General features: G+C 40.9%; 3 protein-coding genes across 5 annotated transcripts in view; 2 read left to right on the top strand and 1 right to left on the bottom strand.

The window, feature by feature from the left end:
• The window catches only part of LOC145433575 (centrosomal protein of 19 kDa-like), a 198790-nt gene that overhangs the window by 72606 nt on the left and 107684 nt on the right, over positions 1-18500 (bottom strand). The window lies entirely within an intron of this gene.
• On the top strand, positions 1367-3712 carry LOC145433568 (uncharacterized). Its single transcript, XM_080310696.1, has one exon. It carries the CDS (start codon positions 1482-1484, stop codon positions 3579-3581), a length of 2100 nt encoding a protein of 699 aa, XP_080166822.1. The 5' UTR covers positions 1367-1481; the 3' UTR covers positions 3582-3712.
• Positions 3689-16859, top strand: LOC145433566 (synaptotagmin-like protein 4). Of its 3 annotated transcripts, XR_013913138.1 has the most exons (18): positions 3689-3818; positions 3881-3993; positions 4070-4217; positions 4991-5061; positions 6482-6597; positions 6659-6745; positions 7298-7412; positions 7477-7584; positions 7648-7800; positions 7870-7961; positions 9911-10170; positions 10559-10639; positions 10704-10789; positions 10849-11023; positions 11079-11240; positions 12730-12920; positions 14728-15169; positions 15770-16859. XR_013913138.1 is itself a non-coding variant. In XM_080310694.1 (17 exons), exons 1-17 carry the CDS (start codon positions 3777-3779, stop codon positions 15041-15043), a joined length of 2316 nt encoding a protein of 771 aa, XP_080166820.1. In that variant the 5' UTR covers positions 3689-3776; the 3' UTR covers positions 15044-15312. The 3 variants fall into 3 exon arrangements, 2 of the variants coding, with proteins under 2 accessions (XP_080166820.1, XP_080166821.1); XM_080310694.1 differs by lacking the exon at positions 15770-16859 and having other exon boundaries at positions 14728-15312; XM_080310695.1 differs by lacking the exons at positions 3689-3818; positions 3881-3993; positions 15770-16859 and adding an exon at positions 5531-5549 and having other exon boundaries at positions 4153-4217; positions 14728-15315.

Raw genomic sequence — 18500 nt, 5'->3', positions numbered from 1 at the left:
TCTGTATTCGTCTGTGGCGATGTGCTTGGCCTCTTCGACGCGATGGTTAATTACACCGACAATAGTGTAGTGGGCGGAGTTTATTGTCGAACAAATCTTAGGAAAAAGTATACAAGCGCAGATCAAAGTTTCTACAAGATCGCATCGGGTTAGTTCTTATGAGGTAGCAAAGGTAATAGCGAAAAATTCTAAATCTCACGGAGCGAAAGCGGAGAACGTTATTCTTCAACCTTGCACTAGAATTGTAAAAATATCTTTCGGACCAAAGATGGGGAAGAATAGAAAACGATTCCAGTGTCAAAAGATACTATTCGTAGACGTATTTGTGACATGTCCGCAGATATGGAAGTAATTTATTCTTCGAAGCAGAGCAAATCCTATACTTGAGTGCTCGCGAAAGGTAGATGTGCTTCATCAGAGACCACCTCTGTACGGAGGGGAGAGGGAGAGGGAGAGGGAGAGGCACAGTATTCGGTATCAGATAGGAATGATCGATACGACCATGAAGGTCAACTAGTCTGATCACACCTGCATAAAACAGGTACACTTGTCTCTATACAGTCTGGCTGTAAAAAGTTTTAGTTAAAAAAGGAAAAGAAAAAAGAAAAAATTAAACGATGGCAGCAAATGATCAAATGATCAATGAAGCAATTTCCAGGCGAGCTAGGGAAATAGTGTTAATACAGCGACAAGAGGTAATTAAGTAGATATTTTTTAAATCTATTATAAGGGAATTGGAAGAGAAATATATAATTGCTACTTCTAAAACGTGGAAAATATGACGATAGGTAAATGCTAGATTGCGAAACGGTAGTTTAAACGTTATGATGGGCCATACTTACTGTGATGAAATATTTCATATGGGCAACAATGCAGTGTGAAGGGAACCACGTCACCCACTACCTAAACTGCTGCTGCACCGCTATAAACGACTATGGCTAAACTACTTCTACTTGACAAAATGAAATTAGCAAAAGGTAATCAAGTAGATCACAAAATATTACGAAGTAGAGGTAGCGGGAAAGTGGATTTACTTGAATAGGTACTGCAAGTAGGGGAAAACTACTTGAGTATTTCGAAAAAGTAGAAGTACTTCGCTACTGACCACCTCCAAGGTTCAAGCTTGAGTGACGTTTCTGTCAGAATTCATTACCCGAGCGAGGTCTGTTCAGCTTAAGACTAATTTTATCATTTAAAAACACGATAAAATGCAAATAATGGATGGATTCGAAACGGCTTGGACTTGGAGTAGTTTTCACTTTTCAATACTCACTATGAAGTGTTTCAACTGGAGCGTCAGTCATGCATAACTTGGCAGGTAGCAATAAAATAAAATTCCATGATCAACGTTATTTTTTTTGTTTACTTGGTTTCGTCGCAACTCGCACGTAAAAAATTAGCGTACTTTTGTCGTCTCGCTAGGATTGAGGTCTATGTTGTCTGTTGATGTCGTTTCCTAACCACAATTAAGCCTGAATATCATGCAGTCGGGGTCCTTGTCACCGATTTTGGAGCGACATACGCCCCAACACCCACTCCCGTCAGAGATTGAAAAAATGGGTGAGGAAGGAACAGTATGCCAATTTTGCGGCGTAAGTTATTTAATACATCGCGAAATAAAAAAGTTGGAAGACAGAATTGAGGAGCTGGAAAAAGAAATCGACGAAGGAAAACAGGCTAAACGTAGTGAAGCTCGGTTGAAAGTGGACCTGCAGAAATCAACGGAGAAGTATAAGCTTCTAGCTTCAAAGTTTGATCAGAAGGAGTTGGCGATGCGGGAGATTGTACGAGATGTGGAAGTTTTATCACAGAAATTACAGTCGGCAGTACTTGATAAGGAGAAATTCCAAACTCGTATAAAACACTTGGAGAGTGTAAATAAAATTATCAAAACAAATATGTCACAACAAGCTGAATCCTTAGTGTTGAGAGTGAAGGAATCAAAGATATCTCTATCTGCCATGCAAAATGAAATGGACCTAACCAATAAGGATCATTTTGCGACAATTGAATCTGCAAAAAGTAGTATACTTGGTGCTATATCTAAATTTGATTTGAGAAATCAGAACAATTACAAGATCATCGATGAATTAAATGAAGAATTAGCATCGAAGAGTAGAAATGAGGAAGTCTTACAAGCAAGCATCAAACTAATGCAAAATGAACTCCACGGCGCTTCAGAAGAAAATAAGAAGATATATGAAGACCTGAAAGTAGAGAATAACCAATTAAAAATAGAGCTCGCTTCAGCTCAATCTCAAGTGCATGATTTTCAACAGCAAATTGTACAGTTACAATCACAAATTGGAGTAAATAAATCCAATATGTCCCAAATCGGCGATGCGCTTGATGCTAAAAAGCAGGAATTACATGCAGCAACCCAAAAATTACACATGTTCGAAAAAGAGTCCGAGGTAACTATTCGCAGACTACATCAAGAAATCAAAATATTGGAGAATGACATTGACGGGATGCAGAGTGATAAAGCGAAGTGGAAGGAAACAGAGAAAGCCATACTTTCGCAACAAGATCGACTGAAAATGATGTTGAACTCAACTTCCGGCGAAAGCAGACAGATAAACGAACACATGGAAACCTTGAAGGATGAATTAGAAGCACTCAAGTCTGAGAGAAGCTTGATGATCGTGTCCCATCAAAATCAAATATCTCAACTGAAAGAAACCTTCAAGGAAAGGTTACGTAAAGCCAGCGGTGATCCTGATGAAGAAACAATCCGCAACTTGAAGCAATCCCACAAACGCGAAATAATGGAGTTAGAATCTCACATGAAAGAAAGATACGATATCGAATTAGCATTAGCGAACGAAAAACATGAAGAACAACTCAAAACGTATTCACTAAGGCACAAAGAATCCATGGAAAATGATTCTCTGGAATGGAGGCGTCAGGCTGAACTTCTCCAAAATGAAGTCAACGTGTCGAAAAATCTCATGACTGCTTTAAAAACAGAACACTCGCGGTCACGCGAAGAAAACGAAAAAGAGAAAATGGAATTAAAAAACATGATTGCTCGATTGGAAGAGAAAATCATTTGTCTAACCGGAGAGCACGATGATGTCGCCATCAATCTGAAAGTTGAAATGAAAGATGTGAAAGAAAAATTGGCCGATTGTATGGATGAGAAAAATCAATTGGAAGAAAAAACTGTGACGCTCACCAAGGAGATATCTGTTCTGCAGGAGACGGTGCGCAGAGAGTGCGAAGAAAGATTTGAATTAACGGAAGCTTTGAGTAAAGTACAAGATCAGATGAAAAACGGTGGTACGGTTGATGCTGCCCCGTTGCGAACGCCCGTATCTGCAATTAATAAGATGTCTCGTCATAATTCTTTACCGTCGCAAGATTTTCATAATGGGTCGGTTAGTAATGGAATTCAACGGCATAGCAGCCGTGCGTCTCTGGAATCTTTGTCTGAAATCAAAGCGGCGGATGCCATGACTCGAGTAAAAGACATAATGTTCAACGGCAACCATACGACACAGAATATGTCCAATGCCAAGTCGGAAGAATTAGCTGAACTCGCACGCCGTCGTATCGCGGCGGCTATCAAACGAAAATAAGCCTTTGATACACATTTCTAACAATTTTTGACGTATTTTTACACTGTTTCTTCGCAAATTATAGCTCTTCAAAATTTATCACTGTTTCGGTACAATCTTCTCTGTACGATTTATATCATTTTTTTGTCAGAGTTATATACTCCAAGTAGCAATGATATTGTTTCGAGAGATGAAAGGCGGACTCTTTTGAAAAGTATGGCTGCAGTCGGAAACGGACAATTATACCGCCAACCTCAGGTTAGTCTGTGTATTTGAGATTTTCAATGCTCTAAACTGCATTAATACTGTGATTTATAAAGACTTGGCTCGGCGCAGTCGATATCGGCTATTTAACGGAAGAAGAGAGGGATGCGATACTTCAAGTCATTCACCGCGATGAACAAGTCCGCGTCAAAGAGGAACAGAGAGTAATGTATGAAACTCAAATTAGCGATGGTACCGTTCCATTACAGTTTGCCTGAATTTTTGCGATCCGTTCGGTAACGCAGAAAGTTGAAGGCTGAATTGAGAGACGTGAAGAGAAAAGGCGCCAAACTTGCCGACCATTCCTATTCGCAACGAGTCTGTGCGAGATGTAACAGTAAAATGGGGATCATATTCAACGCGCCGACTCAATGCCCGGTATGCAAACATAAGGTACGTAATGTTAATAACAGGAGACATAACTTAGTTCCGCAGTGTAAGCTTGAAGTTCGTGAGACTGGGGGATCATTGAAGGAAATCACTCGAGAATACTGGTATTATTTTAAAATCAGATGTGGTCACGCTGTATTGAATTACACATGCTACTTCACAGGGGAAACTACTGTTTGATTGGTGTAATCCTGGCCTGGTTCCATCTACCAACATCGCATTTTCTAAATTAAATAAGAATTAAATAATAGTAATGACAAGGGTTCCTCTAAATGCCGTAATCATACCACACTGTCAGTGGGTTCCTGTTTATTCAAATCTCGTATTCTCAGTTGATATCATGATAGCTTACATGTTGTTTATACGAAAAGACAAATCTCAATTGTGGCACCAAATTTCAGCAAAAACACATATTCTCAAGACAATATTTAATTGTGCAGTGAATAATGTGAAATAAAATATTGGAAATATGGTAAAATTTGCAATTACCATAGGCCCCCTCCGCCCCCATCAGACAAATTCCCTCCAGAGAACTGAAGAGAGGGTGAAAAGCGTTTTCTCTGTAATCAAAATCCCTGTATCTTGGCTGGATTGTTTTTATTATTGCCATCATTCTGATTACTGCTACACGCTTGGTTAAATGCTAATTTCATTTTGATGTGTAAATTTTAATTTTGCAGTGTCCCATTTACAGTTTCCTTGTGACTAATTATCAAGATATCATTTCCTTTTAGTTTTTATTTCATTTCCAAATGGATGTTATTTTTTCATAATAGGTCTGCAAGAATTGCATTGTTTCTGGTTCTTTCAGTGTTGGTGCAAAATGCATTGTCTGTTACCAAGAAACGTAAGTAATATTTCAATATTGTGCAAATAAGAGCCAGCCTTGTCAGTGAAACGACTTTTCAAATTCTTTCTTCACGATTGCTGGATCAGTCTAATTCTCAATGGTTCAAGACAAGGCATTGAGCAGTTTGCATGCCACATGTTGTAGCCCCGAACTTGTTTGCTATATAGGTGTGTCAACAATTTACAGTGATATTTGCCAAAAGATAGTTCATTCCCTATAAAGAAACGAAATCCGGATACTGGTATGACATTTATTTTCTTGGGTTGTATTTGACTTATGAAATGGACCAGATTCCTCAAAGTCTGACTAAGAATCTTTATTTAGCTTTATAGGTCTAATCCACATATCTCCAAGCCCAAAAGTCATATATGTAGTAAAATATTAGTGACTCAATTTAACACTGACATTTTCTTCCTGAATGTAGGAAGTTACATATTATTCCGTTCCTAATTGTTTTTACGTGCAGCCTACATGTTCTGGATATTGTGAGTACATTCTGCTGGAGCACAACAGTAGACATTGTCTTTGTGATTGTGGGTTTGCTGCCATATTAGCGAAGCATGTAGATTTCTGTTTTCATTCTCATTTCCGCGATTGGCAACCTTCATTTGTCGTTTCGGTTTTTTGAAGTGAGGCGCATTCTGATGAAATAGAGTACTGCGAATATGCTTATGTGATTCTGTTTAAACTAAGAATTAATTGAGCGTTTCGATTGCAATAATGTCAACTAATTTTTCGGTGAATTTCACTGATAGATTATCAAATGTGTGATCAACTATGGTACTTGAAAAATATGACTCATGTCGGTAAACCTTCAGCCCGAAACTATTTAAAGTTCCAGTGTCTAACAGCGGATTCAATGACACTGCTAATAACGCACAACGGTTTGGTATGGATTTTCAAAATGGTAATGATAGGAATGAAAATATTCAAACAAGAGAAATTCATTGCACACGTATATATGCAACACGAATCTGAGTTGAAACAATGATGTTCCGTGCCCGTCGTCCCCATTCTTTACGGCATGCTTATACGATTTTCCCAGGCCTGTTGACACACTGATAAATCGATATTTTTGTATGATTGACCTTAACTGCCTGTATTTTCTTTTGGATTCGGCTGACTACTGTTCAATTCATGCTCATATCGATGTGTGTTTTGTGATCATGCCTGTCGTCATTGTCAATATAGGGTGTGTATTTATAGGCAGCAAAGATACCAGTGACATCTCAAGATGGTTTGCTCACCATCCACTCTATCTTTTTCACCGAGTGCCTGTTTGACAAGTGTATGTTCCCAGGATATGATATTCGGTGGAGGTTGATTAACGCTGTTTGCTTTCGATTGTTTACTGCCAATTCACTGTCGGTTGTGTTTATCGAGCATATTTATCGAAACAGCTATTTTGTGTCGGCAGTAAATTAAAAGCCGAAACCGGAGAATGGTTTTACGGAATGATGCGTCCGGAACTGCGTACTCTGCAAGACGGCAGCACTCTCGTCAAGCAGGCCGTACTCGTCAAGCCGGTGCATTGTAAGAACTCCGTGTATGTTGGCTTTCGCCAGGTCGTGTTCACAGTCGTGTATCGTTGCAGTCGACAAAAGAAACTCGCCAAATCGCATCCAGCCTGAAATCACGTGCACTCCCGCGTCGTCGAATTCTAAAACATCCTCGAAGAAAGGTCGGCCGTTTCCTTATCTCTCGGATGTTGAACAAAAGTCTGTCCGGTGCTGTGGAGTCGGTTTACTTTACCACAAACTGTGGCTCCGACTCCTGAAATTTTAAACAAACAATTACTGATATTTTCTTCACTTAACTCGACGTTTGTTACATGTTTTAGTTATTATTTATACCCTGTGAATCGGTCTATTTTTTTGAATGATTGCATCCTCAATAAAATTGCGACCGCAGAAAGAAATAGTGTTTGTTAAGGTTCGCCTATGTGAACAACGCATCAACTTTTGTAAATGAAGCAACGTTTATAGCAACATTTAAGAATGTTTGGTTCGATTTTAAAGTAGTTGCAGTCGGAGTCCGAGAATTTTAACGAACTCCGACTCCAGACTCGGACTCCAGTGTTTCCCAACCCCGATTCCAAAGATGTTACAAATTTTTTTGTTACTCCGACTCTACCTTCTATCGACTTTATCGAGAGAATATGTATTGAAACTCCACAGCCCTGTTAACGTCAGTGCTTGCCGGGAAATTTTATATCGGTCAAATCTGTTCTTAGCGGCGTCCAGCAATAACAGCTACGGAACCGGTAGCTCGACCGAATCAAGGAAGGTGATACCCAGGAGAGAAGGCCTTGGACCTGCCGAGACCGGAACGATCCAGTCGTTAAGGAGGTTGGTTTTCCCATTAGTGTTGGAGGTTGGTTTTCCCGTCTGACTGCGATAACTCGTATGACAGGCATAACTTTCGTCAGCGCACACTTTCCAGCGAAGCAGAATCTGTTCCGACATCGCCTCAAGTATCTAGGCAAACCAAATCACTGCCCAGGAACTTACCGCCAATGAGGTAGGTTGCAATTCGGTAGTCGCACCGTCGGTGAAATTAACTCCGACTGTGACATCGCTTCAGCCCGCAACGGCATCCGAAGATGGCGGACGTAGCAACGTTGCTGCTGGCTCAGCACAAGAAGTTCAAAGCCCGTGAGGTGGACAAATCGAATGGTTATGGTAACGGCGGTGAAGACGTCAACAATCAGTCGTATATACTTTCGCGTGAAGACAGGTAACCGATTGTGCTTGTTATCGATTGAATTTTAATTCACCGACTAGATGGCACTATTTACCTCTTTAGCCTAGAAGTCGAGGACGAACTGGCGTCGGACAGCTCGATTGATTCACGAAGCATAGACGGAGCGTTTGAAGAATACTTGCAGCAGCAGAAAGGTTCTCGCGTGTTCCATCTGAAATATGAGCTGAAAACGTATCCCCCACATCCTACTTCCTCCCTAAGCTTACATTCATTATGTAATTAACCGAGTACCTGTGTGATTCAATTCTGAATCGAGTATTACGTTTCGAGTTCAGTAGTAGAGTATCACTCGAAATGACGTCATATCAGCTAGTACAGGGGCGCCCAACCCGTGGCCCGCCAGAATGTTTTGAGTGGCCCGCGAGGTAATTCTCAAAATCAGTTACCCAGGTACCTTATTGTGAACCTGCTAGGCTAACCAAAAATTTGATGAGCCTGACCACGAAATTTAGGATGTTAATGACTAAAATACCAGTTCTGATGTATTTGCGTAGCCAGACACATGTTTCGTAGATCTTCGTATATGACCATAAAGTAGAATATTTAGTGGCAGATTCGTTCGACTTGATATTTTTCTGAGCACTGCCCGCGATATGTTGTCACTCGATTTCTTGCTTTTAGTATTGGTACCCAATTCATCCAACGTGCGTCCTAGCTTCTGCAGGCGAAGAAAGATCGTCGTGATTGAAAGCTTTGCACAGAATCATAGACGCATGTTCGCCGAAATATGCGATATTGATATGTCCATGACCCGAATAATCCTGTCCTTGCCAAATGAGCCTAGCCGTATACAGAGGCGGTCCGCAATATATGCAACTAACATTATTCTTGACCGAATTCATTCATTAACTTTGAAAAAATTTCACGCCTTGCACGGATAGGACATGTCCACAGCATTTCATGACATAACTGTTATCGATTTTCGTGCTTAGTAATATAAGTACCATTGATTAATCATTGATCATTCATTTATTCATTGATTAATCGCCGCTTCGAAATATCAAGATATGTCAATAAGATTTGAGTGAACATGCGTCTATCAGTGCAGACACGAAGTCGCATGTTGGACGACACGTTCTCTCATAATCGCGAATATAGTTACACTCAATTCACTGATACTAAAAGCAAGAAATCGAGTGACAATAAATAGCGCGAAGTGTTGAGAAAAATATCAAGTCAAAAATCTGCCCCGAAAAATTCTACTTTATGGTCATATACGAAGATCTACAAAACTTGCAGAGGGCCCCTGGCTACGCCAATGCGTCGGAACTGATATTTGAGTCACCAACATGCCAAAGCTCGCGGTCAGGCTTATCAAATTTTAGGTTGGTCTTTCAAGTTCACAATAAATTACCTGGCTAGTTTATTCTTTTTGATACTATAACTAACTACGAGAATTACCACACGGGCTACTCAAAACCTTCTTGCGGGCTGCATTTGGCACGACTTCATAGAAATGTGTAGTTATGTACTACATGTTTCGTGTGCATTGATGCGACCAATAAAGGTTTCAAGACCTCCACAGTGGAAATAGTATTTATAAAAACGATAGTTCGCCTTCAAAAATCAACTCTTGGGGCAAGGGGCGTATAATTTCAGTACTCATAAAAATTATCTCTCACTGCACGACTCGAACCATTAAACTTAATACTCCGCTCGGATTTGAGTACTCGAATAATTGTGCCTAATCCTTGTAAATGTATTGAAACTTGAGCTGACACGCTTCATTCCCGCTTTCCGCAAATGAGGAAATTAAAAAACGTGAGTACCGTATAACTACAGCACTTGAATCCAATATGAAGTCATAGACGTATAGGCAACAAAAAATGCCAGCAAAACATGAGCATAGCTAGTGGCCAATTTTCAGCTTGAACTCAAATTCCTCAAATTTTTTTACACAACCCTTCTCTAGTTTTTGTTGTATCCCTGCTTTGATGAGACAATTGAACACCGAAACAGCCGCGGTCACTTTGGCGTACATTGCGACTCGCTGCTTGTTCCTGCCTGTAATTCGCTTCACGCTCGTAATAAAGTATTGAAAACCCAGGATTTGTTGTTAATCGCTGAGACCAACCTCTTGCAGATCAAATGCGGTCCAACAACGACGCGAAGCAACGCTGGCGCACATACACGGTGAGCAGGAGCAGCAGCACGCCGTACTCGGGCGACGAGGACACACCAGACCACAAGGAGGAGGCGAAAGACGGCGTTGACAAACTCCCCCCAACGGCAGCGCCGAGACGCTTGAACGAGAAATTGGTGCGGCAGAATAAATTTAGCGCGTCTGTGCCCACCGTCTACCAATCGCCCGCTAGCCCGACGAGAAACGGCGGCGTGGGAAGTGTAAGCTAGATTTGTTGAATTTTGTATTCCTATTTTACTGTTCAAATCACAATAAAAATATCCCTGTGCCAAGATGTTCCGTTACGCTTGATGCTTGCGTGCTTAACGCTCGATCGAATATCCCTCTTGAGATGTGATATCAAATTCTGAAAATTAAGGCAACTCTGAACTTTTCATTTGTACATCGATCCTTTTGCGGACGAGAATCTAATTGTTATTTTTATCACGAAATTCTTGCAAAATAATTATGTTGTCGATGTCAGTGAGATTGCGACATCCTTGTATTGAAAAAAAATTGTGCTGACCTTCCAAACCCTTCTGTGTTTGAGCTTGCTCCTAGTCCAACTTTAAGTGTGAGGGTGATGGAAATTTGAATATTATTTCGCAGAATCGCAAGATCTCGAGCTCTACCGTCAGCCTTGACTATCAACATTCAAGGGATATGTCATCATCTGTTCCCAACCTCTCCGTAAGAACACACGTTTTGTTTTCCGTAAAGGCCGAACAGTGAACCAACCAATGATATCTTGCAGCAAAGCAACACCAGCCTCAACAGCGTGGGCCTTCACGACTTGACGATAACGGGCGAAGTCAAGTTTTCACTCGGATACAACTACAAGTATGTTTCCGCTACAAGAAAACCAAACTTGACTTTTAGTCAGGCACATCCGCTTTTAGAGCAAATTTCCTGCTGGTGAACGTCGTGGAGTGTCGTAATATCGCCACGGCCGACAGAAGACGCAAACGCTCCGACCCTTACGTCAAGTGTTACCTGCTCCCGGACCGCAAGCACAAGCAGAAGACTGATGTCAAGAAACGTACGATCAATCCGGTTTTCGGAAAACGTCTCAAGGTTCGTCGATGTCGTGCTGTCTCGCTACAAGTGTTCACTTTTCGTTCGCTTGCAGTTTTCCGTGAGCCATAGCGAACTGAGCACCAGGACACTCGAGCTGTCTGTTTGGCACGCCGGGACGTTTTCCAGGAATCTCTTTCTCGGGGAAGTTTTGGTGCCGCTCGACAATTGGGATTGGGATAGCAAAAATGAGAATTGGTTTCCTCTGAGGCAAAAGGTTAGTAGCGTACTACTTGCTACCTTTGTTGGATGTTGTGGCACACCTCCACAGTCCACACGTTCTTCTGCAACAGTGATTCCCGAACTGTTCAGAGTATTTTGCCTGACAGACCCTTTGAAATTATCTTGATATTTCGCCGCCCGGTAAAAATCAAAAAGATTGCTACAGGAAAACTGATAACGATACCCTGGTAGCAGGTAGTACATTATAGTTCTGACTTTATGCTGTCACAAGAGACATCGGAAACATGCCATATTATCGAATAATGAAGCACATCTAATAACTAATAGTGATGGATATGGCGATTTTTTCTGACATGTCAAAATTTTAGGTCAAAATTTTCCATTTTTTAGGTAAAAAAAACCGTCCTAGTGATGACAGATAATGTTCAAAACATAGCCTAATAATAATTTTCTAGTACATCGTAATAGTACAGGGTGCAGCTGTAATGTCTGAAGCAGGGGTTTCAAGCATAAGGCCCGCCAGATGATTTCATCCGGCCCGCAAAGCAATTCTGAGTAGATTGAAAAATGCGTGTATTATCCAGCACATTTCTAACAAATATTGCAACATCCAGCGAGAAATATACTTCTATCAAATAATCCCTCAAGACAGCAAATGTTGAGTATGTTTCATGGGCCTTATTATAACAACCATACAGCGGTGTTGCGGTTTCTTAACCCAATTCCGAGAAGGTAAGAAAGTGCATATTCATTTCAGAGTTTTAGAGAAAAACTGACCAAAAACTAGTTATTCACAGATGCTAAAACGCCAACGCGAAACCCTTAGATGCAGGTTACATGGAAAATAGAATAGTTGAAAAGAAATATAATTCAAATATCTGTGCTCGAACTGCTGCATCACTCAAAAGGCCTCTGGCCTCGAGAAACCATAATCGCGATATAGTAATATGAATAAAATCGAATGTAATCCCTATGATCCGTAATATACTATTGCGTATAGGCTGGTTAATGAGGTATTCAAATGAAAAACAAGGGCATGGATTTTGAGGTGTTTTGGTGCGGCCCACGATCGATCTGAAGTTTTAAATCCGGCCCTCGACGTTAGTTTGAGTTTGACACCCCTGGTCTAAAGCATTCACAAACTAAAAGCACCTTACAATATTTATTATCGAATCTCAATCATCATTGACATTCTCATTGTGGAGCCTCTTAAACTGGTGTACAGACCCAAGCTAGTCCGCGAACACCGATATGAGAATTGCTGTTCTACGTTATCTTACCATGTAGTGCGTACTTTTGATATGGCTTGTATTGGCTATCACTTGACCACCTCTGGTTGGTAGGGTAGCGTGGTCGCTTCAACAAACGTACAGGTCTATATTCAGTTATTCAGATCGACGTATAGGGGTGAATTTTTCTCATTTTTGTTTGGTGCAGTTCATCTTAAGTTGGTGAACAGTAATTTCAGTGTATTTGAATGAGAATTTGCCGAAAACCCTGAAAATTTCGGTGTCTATTTCCAGGATGCATTGAATGCCGACTTTGCAAAAGGCAATGTGTACAGAGGCGATTTCTTTCTCGCTCTGAAATTTGTTCCCTGCCGACCATCGGACGAGCCAAAGACGCCATACGGGGAACTACATCTTCTTATCAAGGGGGCAAAGAATCTGATGCCTTCGAGATCAAGCAGAACAGTCGATTCCTTTGTCAAGATGTAAGTCGGACTGGACAGTATGTACTACCTCATAAACACGCGCAGCATATCTCTAGAAGCCAACGTCTGCGGTTTCTTGTTATAGTTGCGGTCGGTAATGGATGGTATAAACCAGTGGCGTATTTAAGGGGTTGCAACCCCGATTTTCTAAATCTGAAAATTTGTGTCAAATACTCTTTATTTTGTTAATTTCGCTAACAGTTACGTTTCAGCTAGTTGCTGCTAGCTTACTGCTACAATTTTACCCTGATGAAAAAACGAGACAGGTATTTCGGGATGTACATGGGACAAGTCTGATCTGTCGGGTCTGATGCGAAGTTTGTATAATTGCAATAACAAAGTTGCTGTCATGCCGGTGACCAATAACGCCCGTGAATTCGTTGTAGGCACACCCGAGGCGCGCGATGTGTTGCTTGATCTGAGAGAAACGCAGACATGGCGTCGCCAGTATGACAAAAACGTTTTCAAATCCACATTGTCTTCCTAATAATCGGCGAAAAATGAACATTCCTTCCCAGTGACGTTCAGATTTACAATTTCAAATTACAACTCTCTAGACTTGTACAAACTAAACATTTAGTTAGTTGGTGGTCAACTAACTAACGGTTTTTGAGTAGGCCTAGTTCTAAGAATTGCTGATTTTTAAAATTGAGTAATTGTAGTTCTAGTTCTCGTTGCGGGTTTTGAAAATTGGGTAGTTCTAGTTGCGGATTTTGAAAATCGGGTAGCTCTAGTTCCAGTTGAAGTTGCGAGTTGTAAAAATTGAAAACCCAGTAATTTGTACAAGTCTGCAAGTCTCACGTAGCGCAACGTAGCGTGCGTAGCAATTTTAAATTACAACAATTAACAGCAATTTCAAATGATATCATTTCACATTTTTCTCCATCCCTGAAGTTATATCCCTGTTTGCAGGGTTAGACAGAACGGCGAGCTACTGTCAGTAATACAATCGGGGTTGGTTTGCGGTATCCTCGCGCGTGCGACGGGAAGCCGTTTGAGAGCATGCATTCGCTCACGCCTCTGTACTCGTTAAGTGGCGGTGGTGGTACGTCTCTGCCAGGGGATGGTTAATTACATCGACGATGCGGCAGTGTTTAGTAACGAAATTAATCTTAGAAAATGGCGTTGACGTCATGACGTGTACCGCGAGCACGGAGCATCTCTCGGGTCTTGAAGACAACTAGCGTAAAACAAAGTGATCACCCTTGCTTTCGTCGTCTGGCTACGCCCTGAACAATGAACATTTATATGTGGCGCTGACATGATTTCAACAAGTGACGGGAATTGTTTTAATGCGTAAGCTTTTTGAGATCGCGTGCTGTAGTTGATTGGAACGCCGGAATCCAGACGAAGACTGAGAATGTGGGCATTTATTACTCCAATGGAGGTCTCGAGGAAATTGTTGGCGTTACGAAACGACGGAGTCGTTGTTTGCGATTTGTGCGTTGTTTAACCAAGCATTTCTTAACATTCTCGCCGTGCCTAACCTTCTACTATCTGCAGGCCTACGGTGAACCCCAAATTTTCGCCGAGTCACAAAAACAAAGATTCACCACATTAAACTCGTGCGCAAAATGAACTATGCATCAACAGCAGTGTTAAAAGAAAAATACCATTAAACATGATCTTATACAAAAGATTATAATGAATATTTACTGCATCAGTGTGAGTTCTGCTGTACAAGACGGTTGTGCGTCTTGACGTCCGCTGAACTCCTAAGACTAGCTCAGCGAATCCCGGCGGTTCGTGTGAACCCCGGTTTAAGAGCCACCGTTTTAATTTTCACCCAATTCACGTTCACGTTCAGACTGATGCAGCCGAACAGGCAACTCCGCCAGAAGACGCCGGTGATCTCGAAAACCATGTCTCCCGAGTGGAATTACAACGTCCGTTTCCCTCTGCAACAACCGATCGAGGAAAGCTGCCTTCAACTCGCCGTGTGTCACAAGGACAGGTTGCAAGGCTCCACGGTGCTCGGCGGTTGCCGCCTGAACCTCGGCCCGGACGCAGGGGAAGAGAAATGGATGGACGCTTCCGCGACGGAATCTGCCGTGTGGCAGTCAGCTATCGACGCTCCGGGCCAATGGATCGATTCCACTTTGCCTTTGAGACCTAATGTGTAAGCACTAAGCAGTATAGTAGCAGTATAGTAGACGAAATGACGCCACGCTAGTACTATTCGGCAGTTGTATTTTGGCTTAGTTAGTAAGTTCGTATTCATAGTGGTATCGCCCTATACTTGCACAGGGCTGTTCAAAAATAACCTTTTTTCCTGAATCTTGCTGGCTACGTGAATACATCGTTAGGTTGCCTTAAAAAACGACGCACACCAAATTTGAATTCATTCCAACCAATATTCACGGTTTTCGTAGAGTTTGAAAATTTTGAATTTGCCCAAAAACGCAAAAGAATTTTTCAAATTTTTCTGCCAACCCCATGAAATTTCTAAAACTATGCAAAACAAATTTGACTCAATTCCAAGCCGTAGAAGCGGAGTTATTTCAGTTTTTCTTTGACGATTCTGGGATTATCCTTGATCGGTGGATAATCCAAGAATTTTCATCGAAAAACTGGAATAACTCCGCTTCTACGGCTTGGAATTGAGTCAAATTTGTTTTGCATAGTTTTTGAAGACAGCCCAACAATTTCATGGGGTTAGCAGTAAAATTTGAAAAAAAATTTTTTGCGTTTTTGGGCAAATTCAAAATTTTCAAACTCTACGAAAACATCGAATATTGGTTGGAATGAATTCAAATTTGGTGTGCGTCGTTTTTTAAGGCAACCTAACGATTTAATCACGTAGCCAGCAAGATTCAGGAAAAAAGGTTATTTTTGAACAGGCCTGACACACAGGCCTCGTTTCTGACAGGCTCCGATGCGTGTGAAGCACAACTCTTTATATGCGTCTGGAGACGGAGTATTGATTGGATCAGCCCCGAGATTTTCCTAATGTGGAATAATATTTACTTGCCACCGCCATCGCTAAACTAAACAACATGGGACCTTCATGTATACTGAAACAACATTCCAACAGACAGGCGCACGTAGCTAATTCGTGGTCAGATCGCATATAGGTGGATGGTATTTTGCTGCGGAGTGCATGAAGAAAAGCTGTGCTTATCGTAGTACAGGATTGACATGCAATTGTTGTTCATCATGCTTAACCCATTGCTTGAATCCCGTCCTCGTAAAATGAATAATGTTACAGTAGGCTGATGCCTGCAAATGCAGTTTACCATTGTGTTACAGTTTTTCGATTGACATCAGGTGTCTGTATATCGGATATATTTCTAGTGTTTAGGTATGGGTCGTTTGAACATCATTTGACTATGGTGCAGTATCTCAATATTCCATTAGTATACGATGCAATTAGTATGTTGCGACCAATTTTTTCACTCTGCCGTCTTTGTTTACAGTTTTGCAAGGCACTTATATGAAGCCAACTTGATAATGTCCTGCAGTATTGGACTGTTAATAATTTACCCGCACTTTTTTCTAACACTTTGCCCTCAATAATACATGTGGAGTAGTAAAAATATGTTATTTTTAGCTTTTTCTAGGTATCTTCATGCTTGGTACATGTATTTCTTTGTAACTAATTAGTTTATAAGTTCAACCCATCATGGTAGCGCAGTACTATGTAGTCTTCATTTGTCGATTATGTTACCGGACTCTTGTCATATTCTGCACAATCTTCATCTGGTGCATTTGAATATTTCCTACTGCTTTCATTTCCGAGTACATGGTGCCAGACCGTTGATAACACATAATATTATACCTGTTTTACGCTGTTTGTCTGCTGTATTGGGCTGATTGCAATTTCTTGTTTTGTTAACGACTCGATAGTGCTGTTATTACTGTTGATTTTGTAGTGCTGGCTTGGCAATGAGTGCTTGTGTTTCGCTGGTATAATTGCTATAAATGACTTTACTATTACTCGATGATTGTGTCACTATTTTGAAAGGCTGTATCGAGGTACTGGAAGACATGAGACAGAACCCGCCCGGGTGCGGAGTGGTAGGTTTTTAAAGTTTATGGTATACTCCGCACTAGTATCGCAACTCGCGAGATATGGGGCATGAAATGTATGTGTCAATAAGCCATTCGGATTAGGAAGAAATACGCCTATCGAAACGACGATGCTCCATGATAATTGATCTCTCGGAGGCAACAGAGAGTCAGGTACGTTTAATTTGGGTACTCCAAAAATATCGACTCTTTATACTCGAGTCGTTTTCCCAAACATAAGCTACGAATCGAAAATTTTGAAGAATTTCCTTTTGAAAATACGAAGAGGGCCTCGAAGCCAAACTATGTGAAAGTATAACGTGGGTCATAATAAAATTATTGGCAGCGGTACAGATAAAGCACACGTATTAGCGCAACCTAAAATTGTTAAGATGGATGCCGCGTAGTTGTGTCATCAGGTATCGTCATGCTTTTGTTGAACGAACAAATTAATCAATCAATCAATAAAAGACGAGATCCGGTAATGCTGCAAGGGCGTAGGATAGTTTTCTTTTCATTTGTAGTTATCGTTGGTAGTTTTGCGTCGCGATGAAAGCGACAGGGGTATGCATGAAGGCATCATCAAAGTTTGTGTAGGATAATGACGTCCCAATCACGCGTAGCCAGTTTCTCTGCGGATAAGATAAATCGGAAAGTAGGTAAGATTTTATTCCGTTACTCATAATTGTAATTGGAGCATCATGAATATCGAAACGTATCTTAGGCCGCGATCCAAACCTTTTTATCACTATCAGTATAATTAGATCAGGTATTATTTGGACTTTGCAACATGTATAGGCTACCAAGTGGTTTCTAAACTTTTTCAGCTTGTGACACACTAGAAAAATTAAAAACACTGCCAAGAAAGAACGTTGCATTGAAAAAAAAGTTTTCACGTGTTGACATGATGTGTTTTGTGTATGTTAAAGAGAATGCGAACATATGCGATTGCAACGAGGTTGCATTGTTGACAAACACCTGCATTTCATCTTCAAATATCAGCAGTCTCCGTCATTTATAGCTTTTAATCAGAGCTAAATCGGAAAATTCATAATCACATAGCTATGAAGATACAAAATTCTGATTACTTCTGTGCCGATATTAGAATAGGATTTGGAAGGAAACAGCCAAACATTGGTCAAGGGGTTCGTGTGTCATCTAAAAATTGTACATTGAGCTTAAGCGACCTCTTCGTCTCGATTATACGAAATTTCATCCCGGTGACGTCATATTTGGCGATACGATTGTTGATTTATACTATGTTCTTTCCAATTCTGTACTAGTTGTTGACGGTTACCCCTTACGATTTTCAGCAGAAAATACTCCGGTTTATTTCAATATGAATATATTACAGAAGTGGTCGAAGTAGCCATCGTCGGTACTCAAGTAGAAGTACAAGTAACGCCTTAGATATCTACTTAAGTATAAGTATCTATTTACAAGTAAGTATTCTAGGCTTACGTTTGCCTAGAAAACTGAAAACTGTCAAGTGTTAGTAGAAGTAGCCTATTCTAAAATCAGACCTACTTGAGGACGTGTAGACCGTAGAGCAAGTAGGCAAAATCTATTTGA

Source organism: Botryllus schlosseri, chromosome 2 (assembly GCF_051294905.1).
Source record: "Botryllus schlosseri isolate E-star chromosome 2, Bs_hap1, whole genome shotgun sequence".
NCBI classification, from domain to species: domain Eukaryota; kingdom Metazoa; phylum Chordata; class Ascidiacea; order Stolidobranchia; family Styelidae; genus Botryllus; species Botryllus schlosseri.
This window is presented reverse-complemented; position numbering and strand designations above follow the sequence as displayed.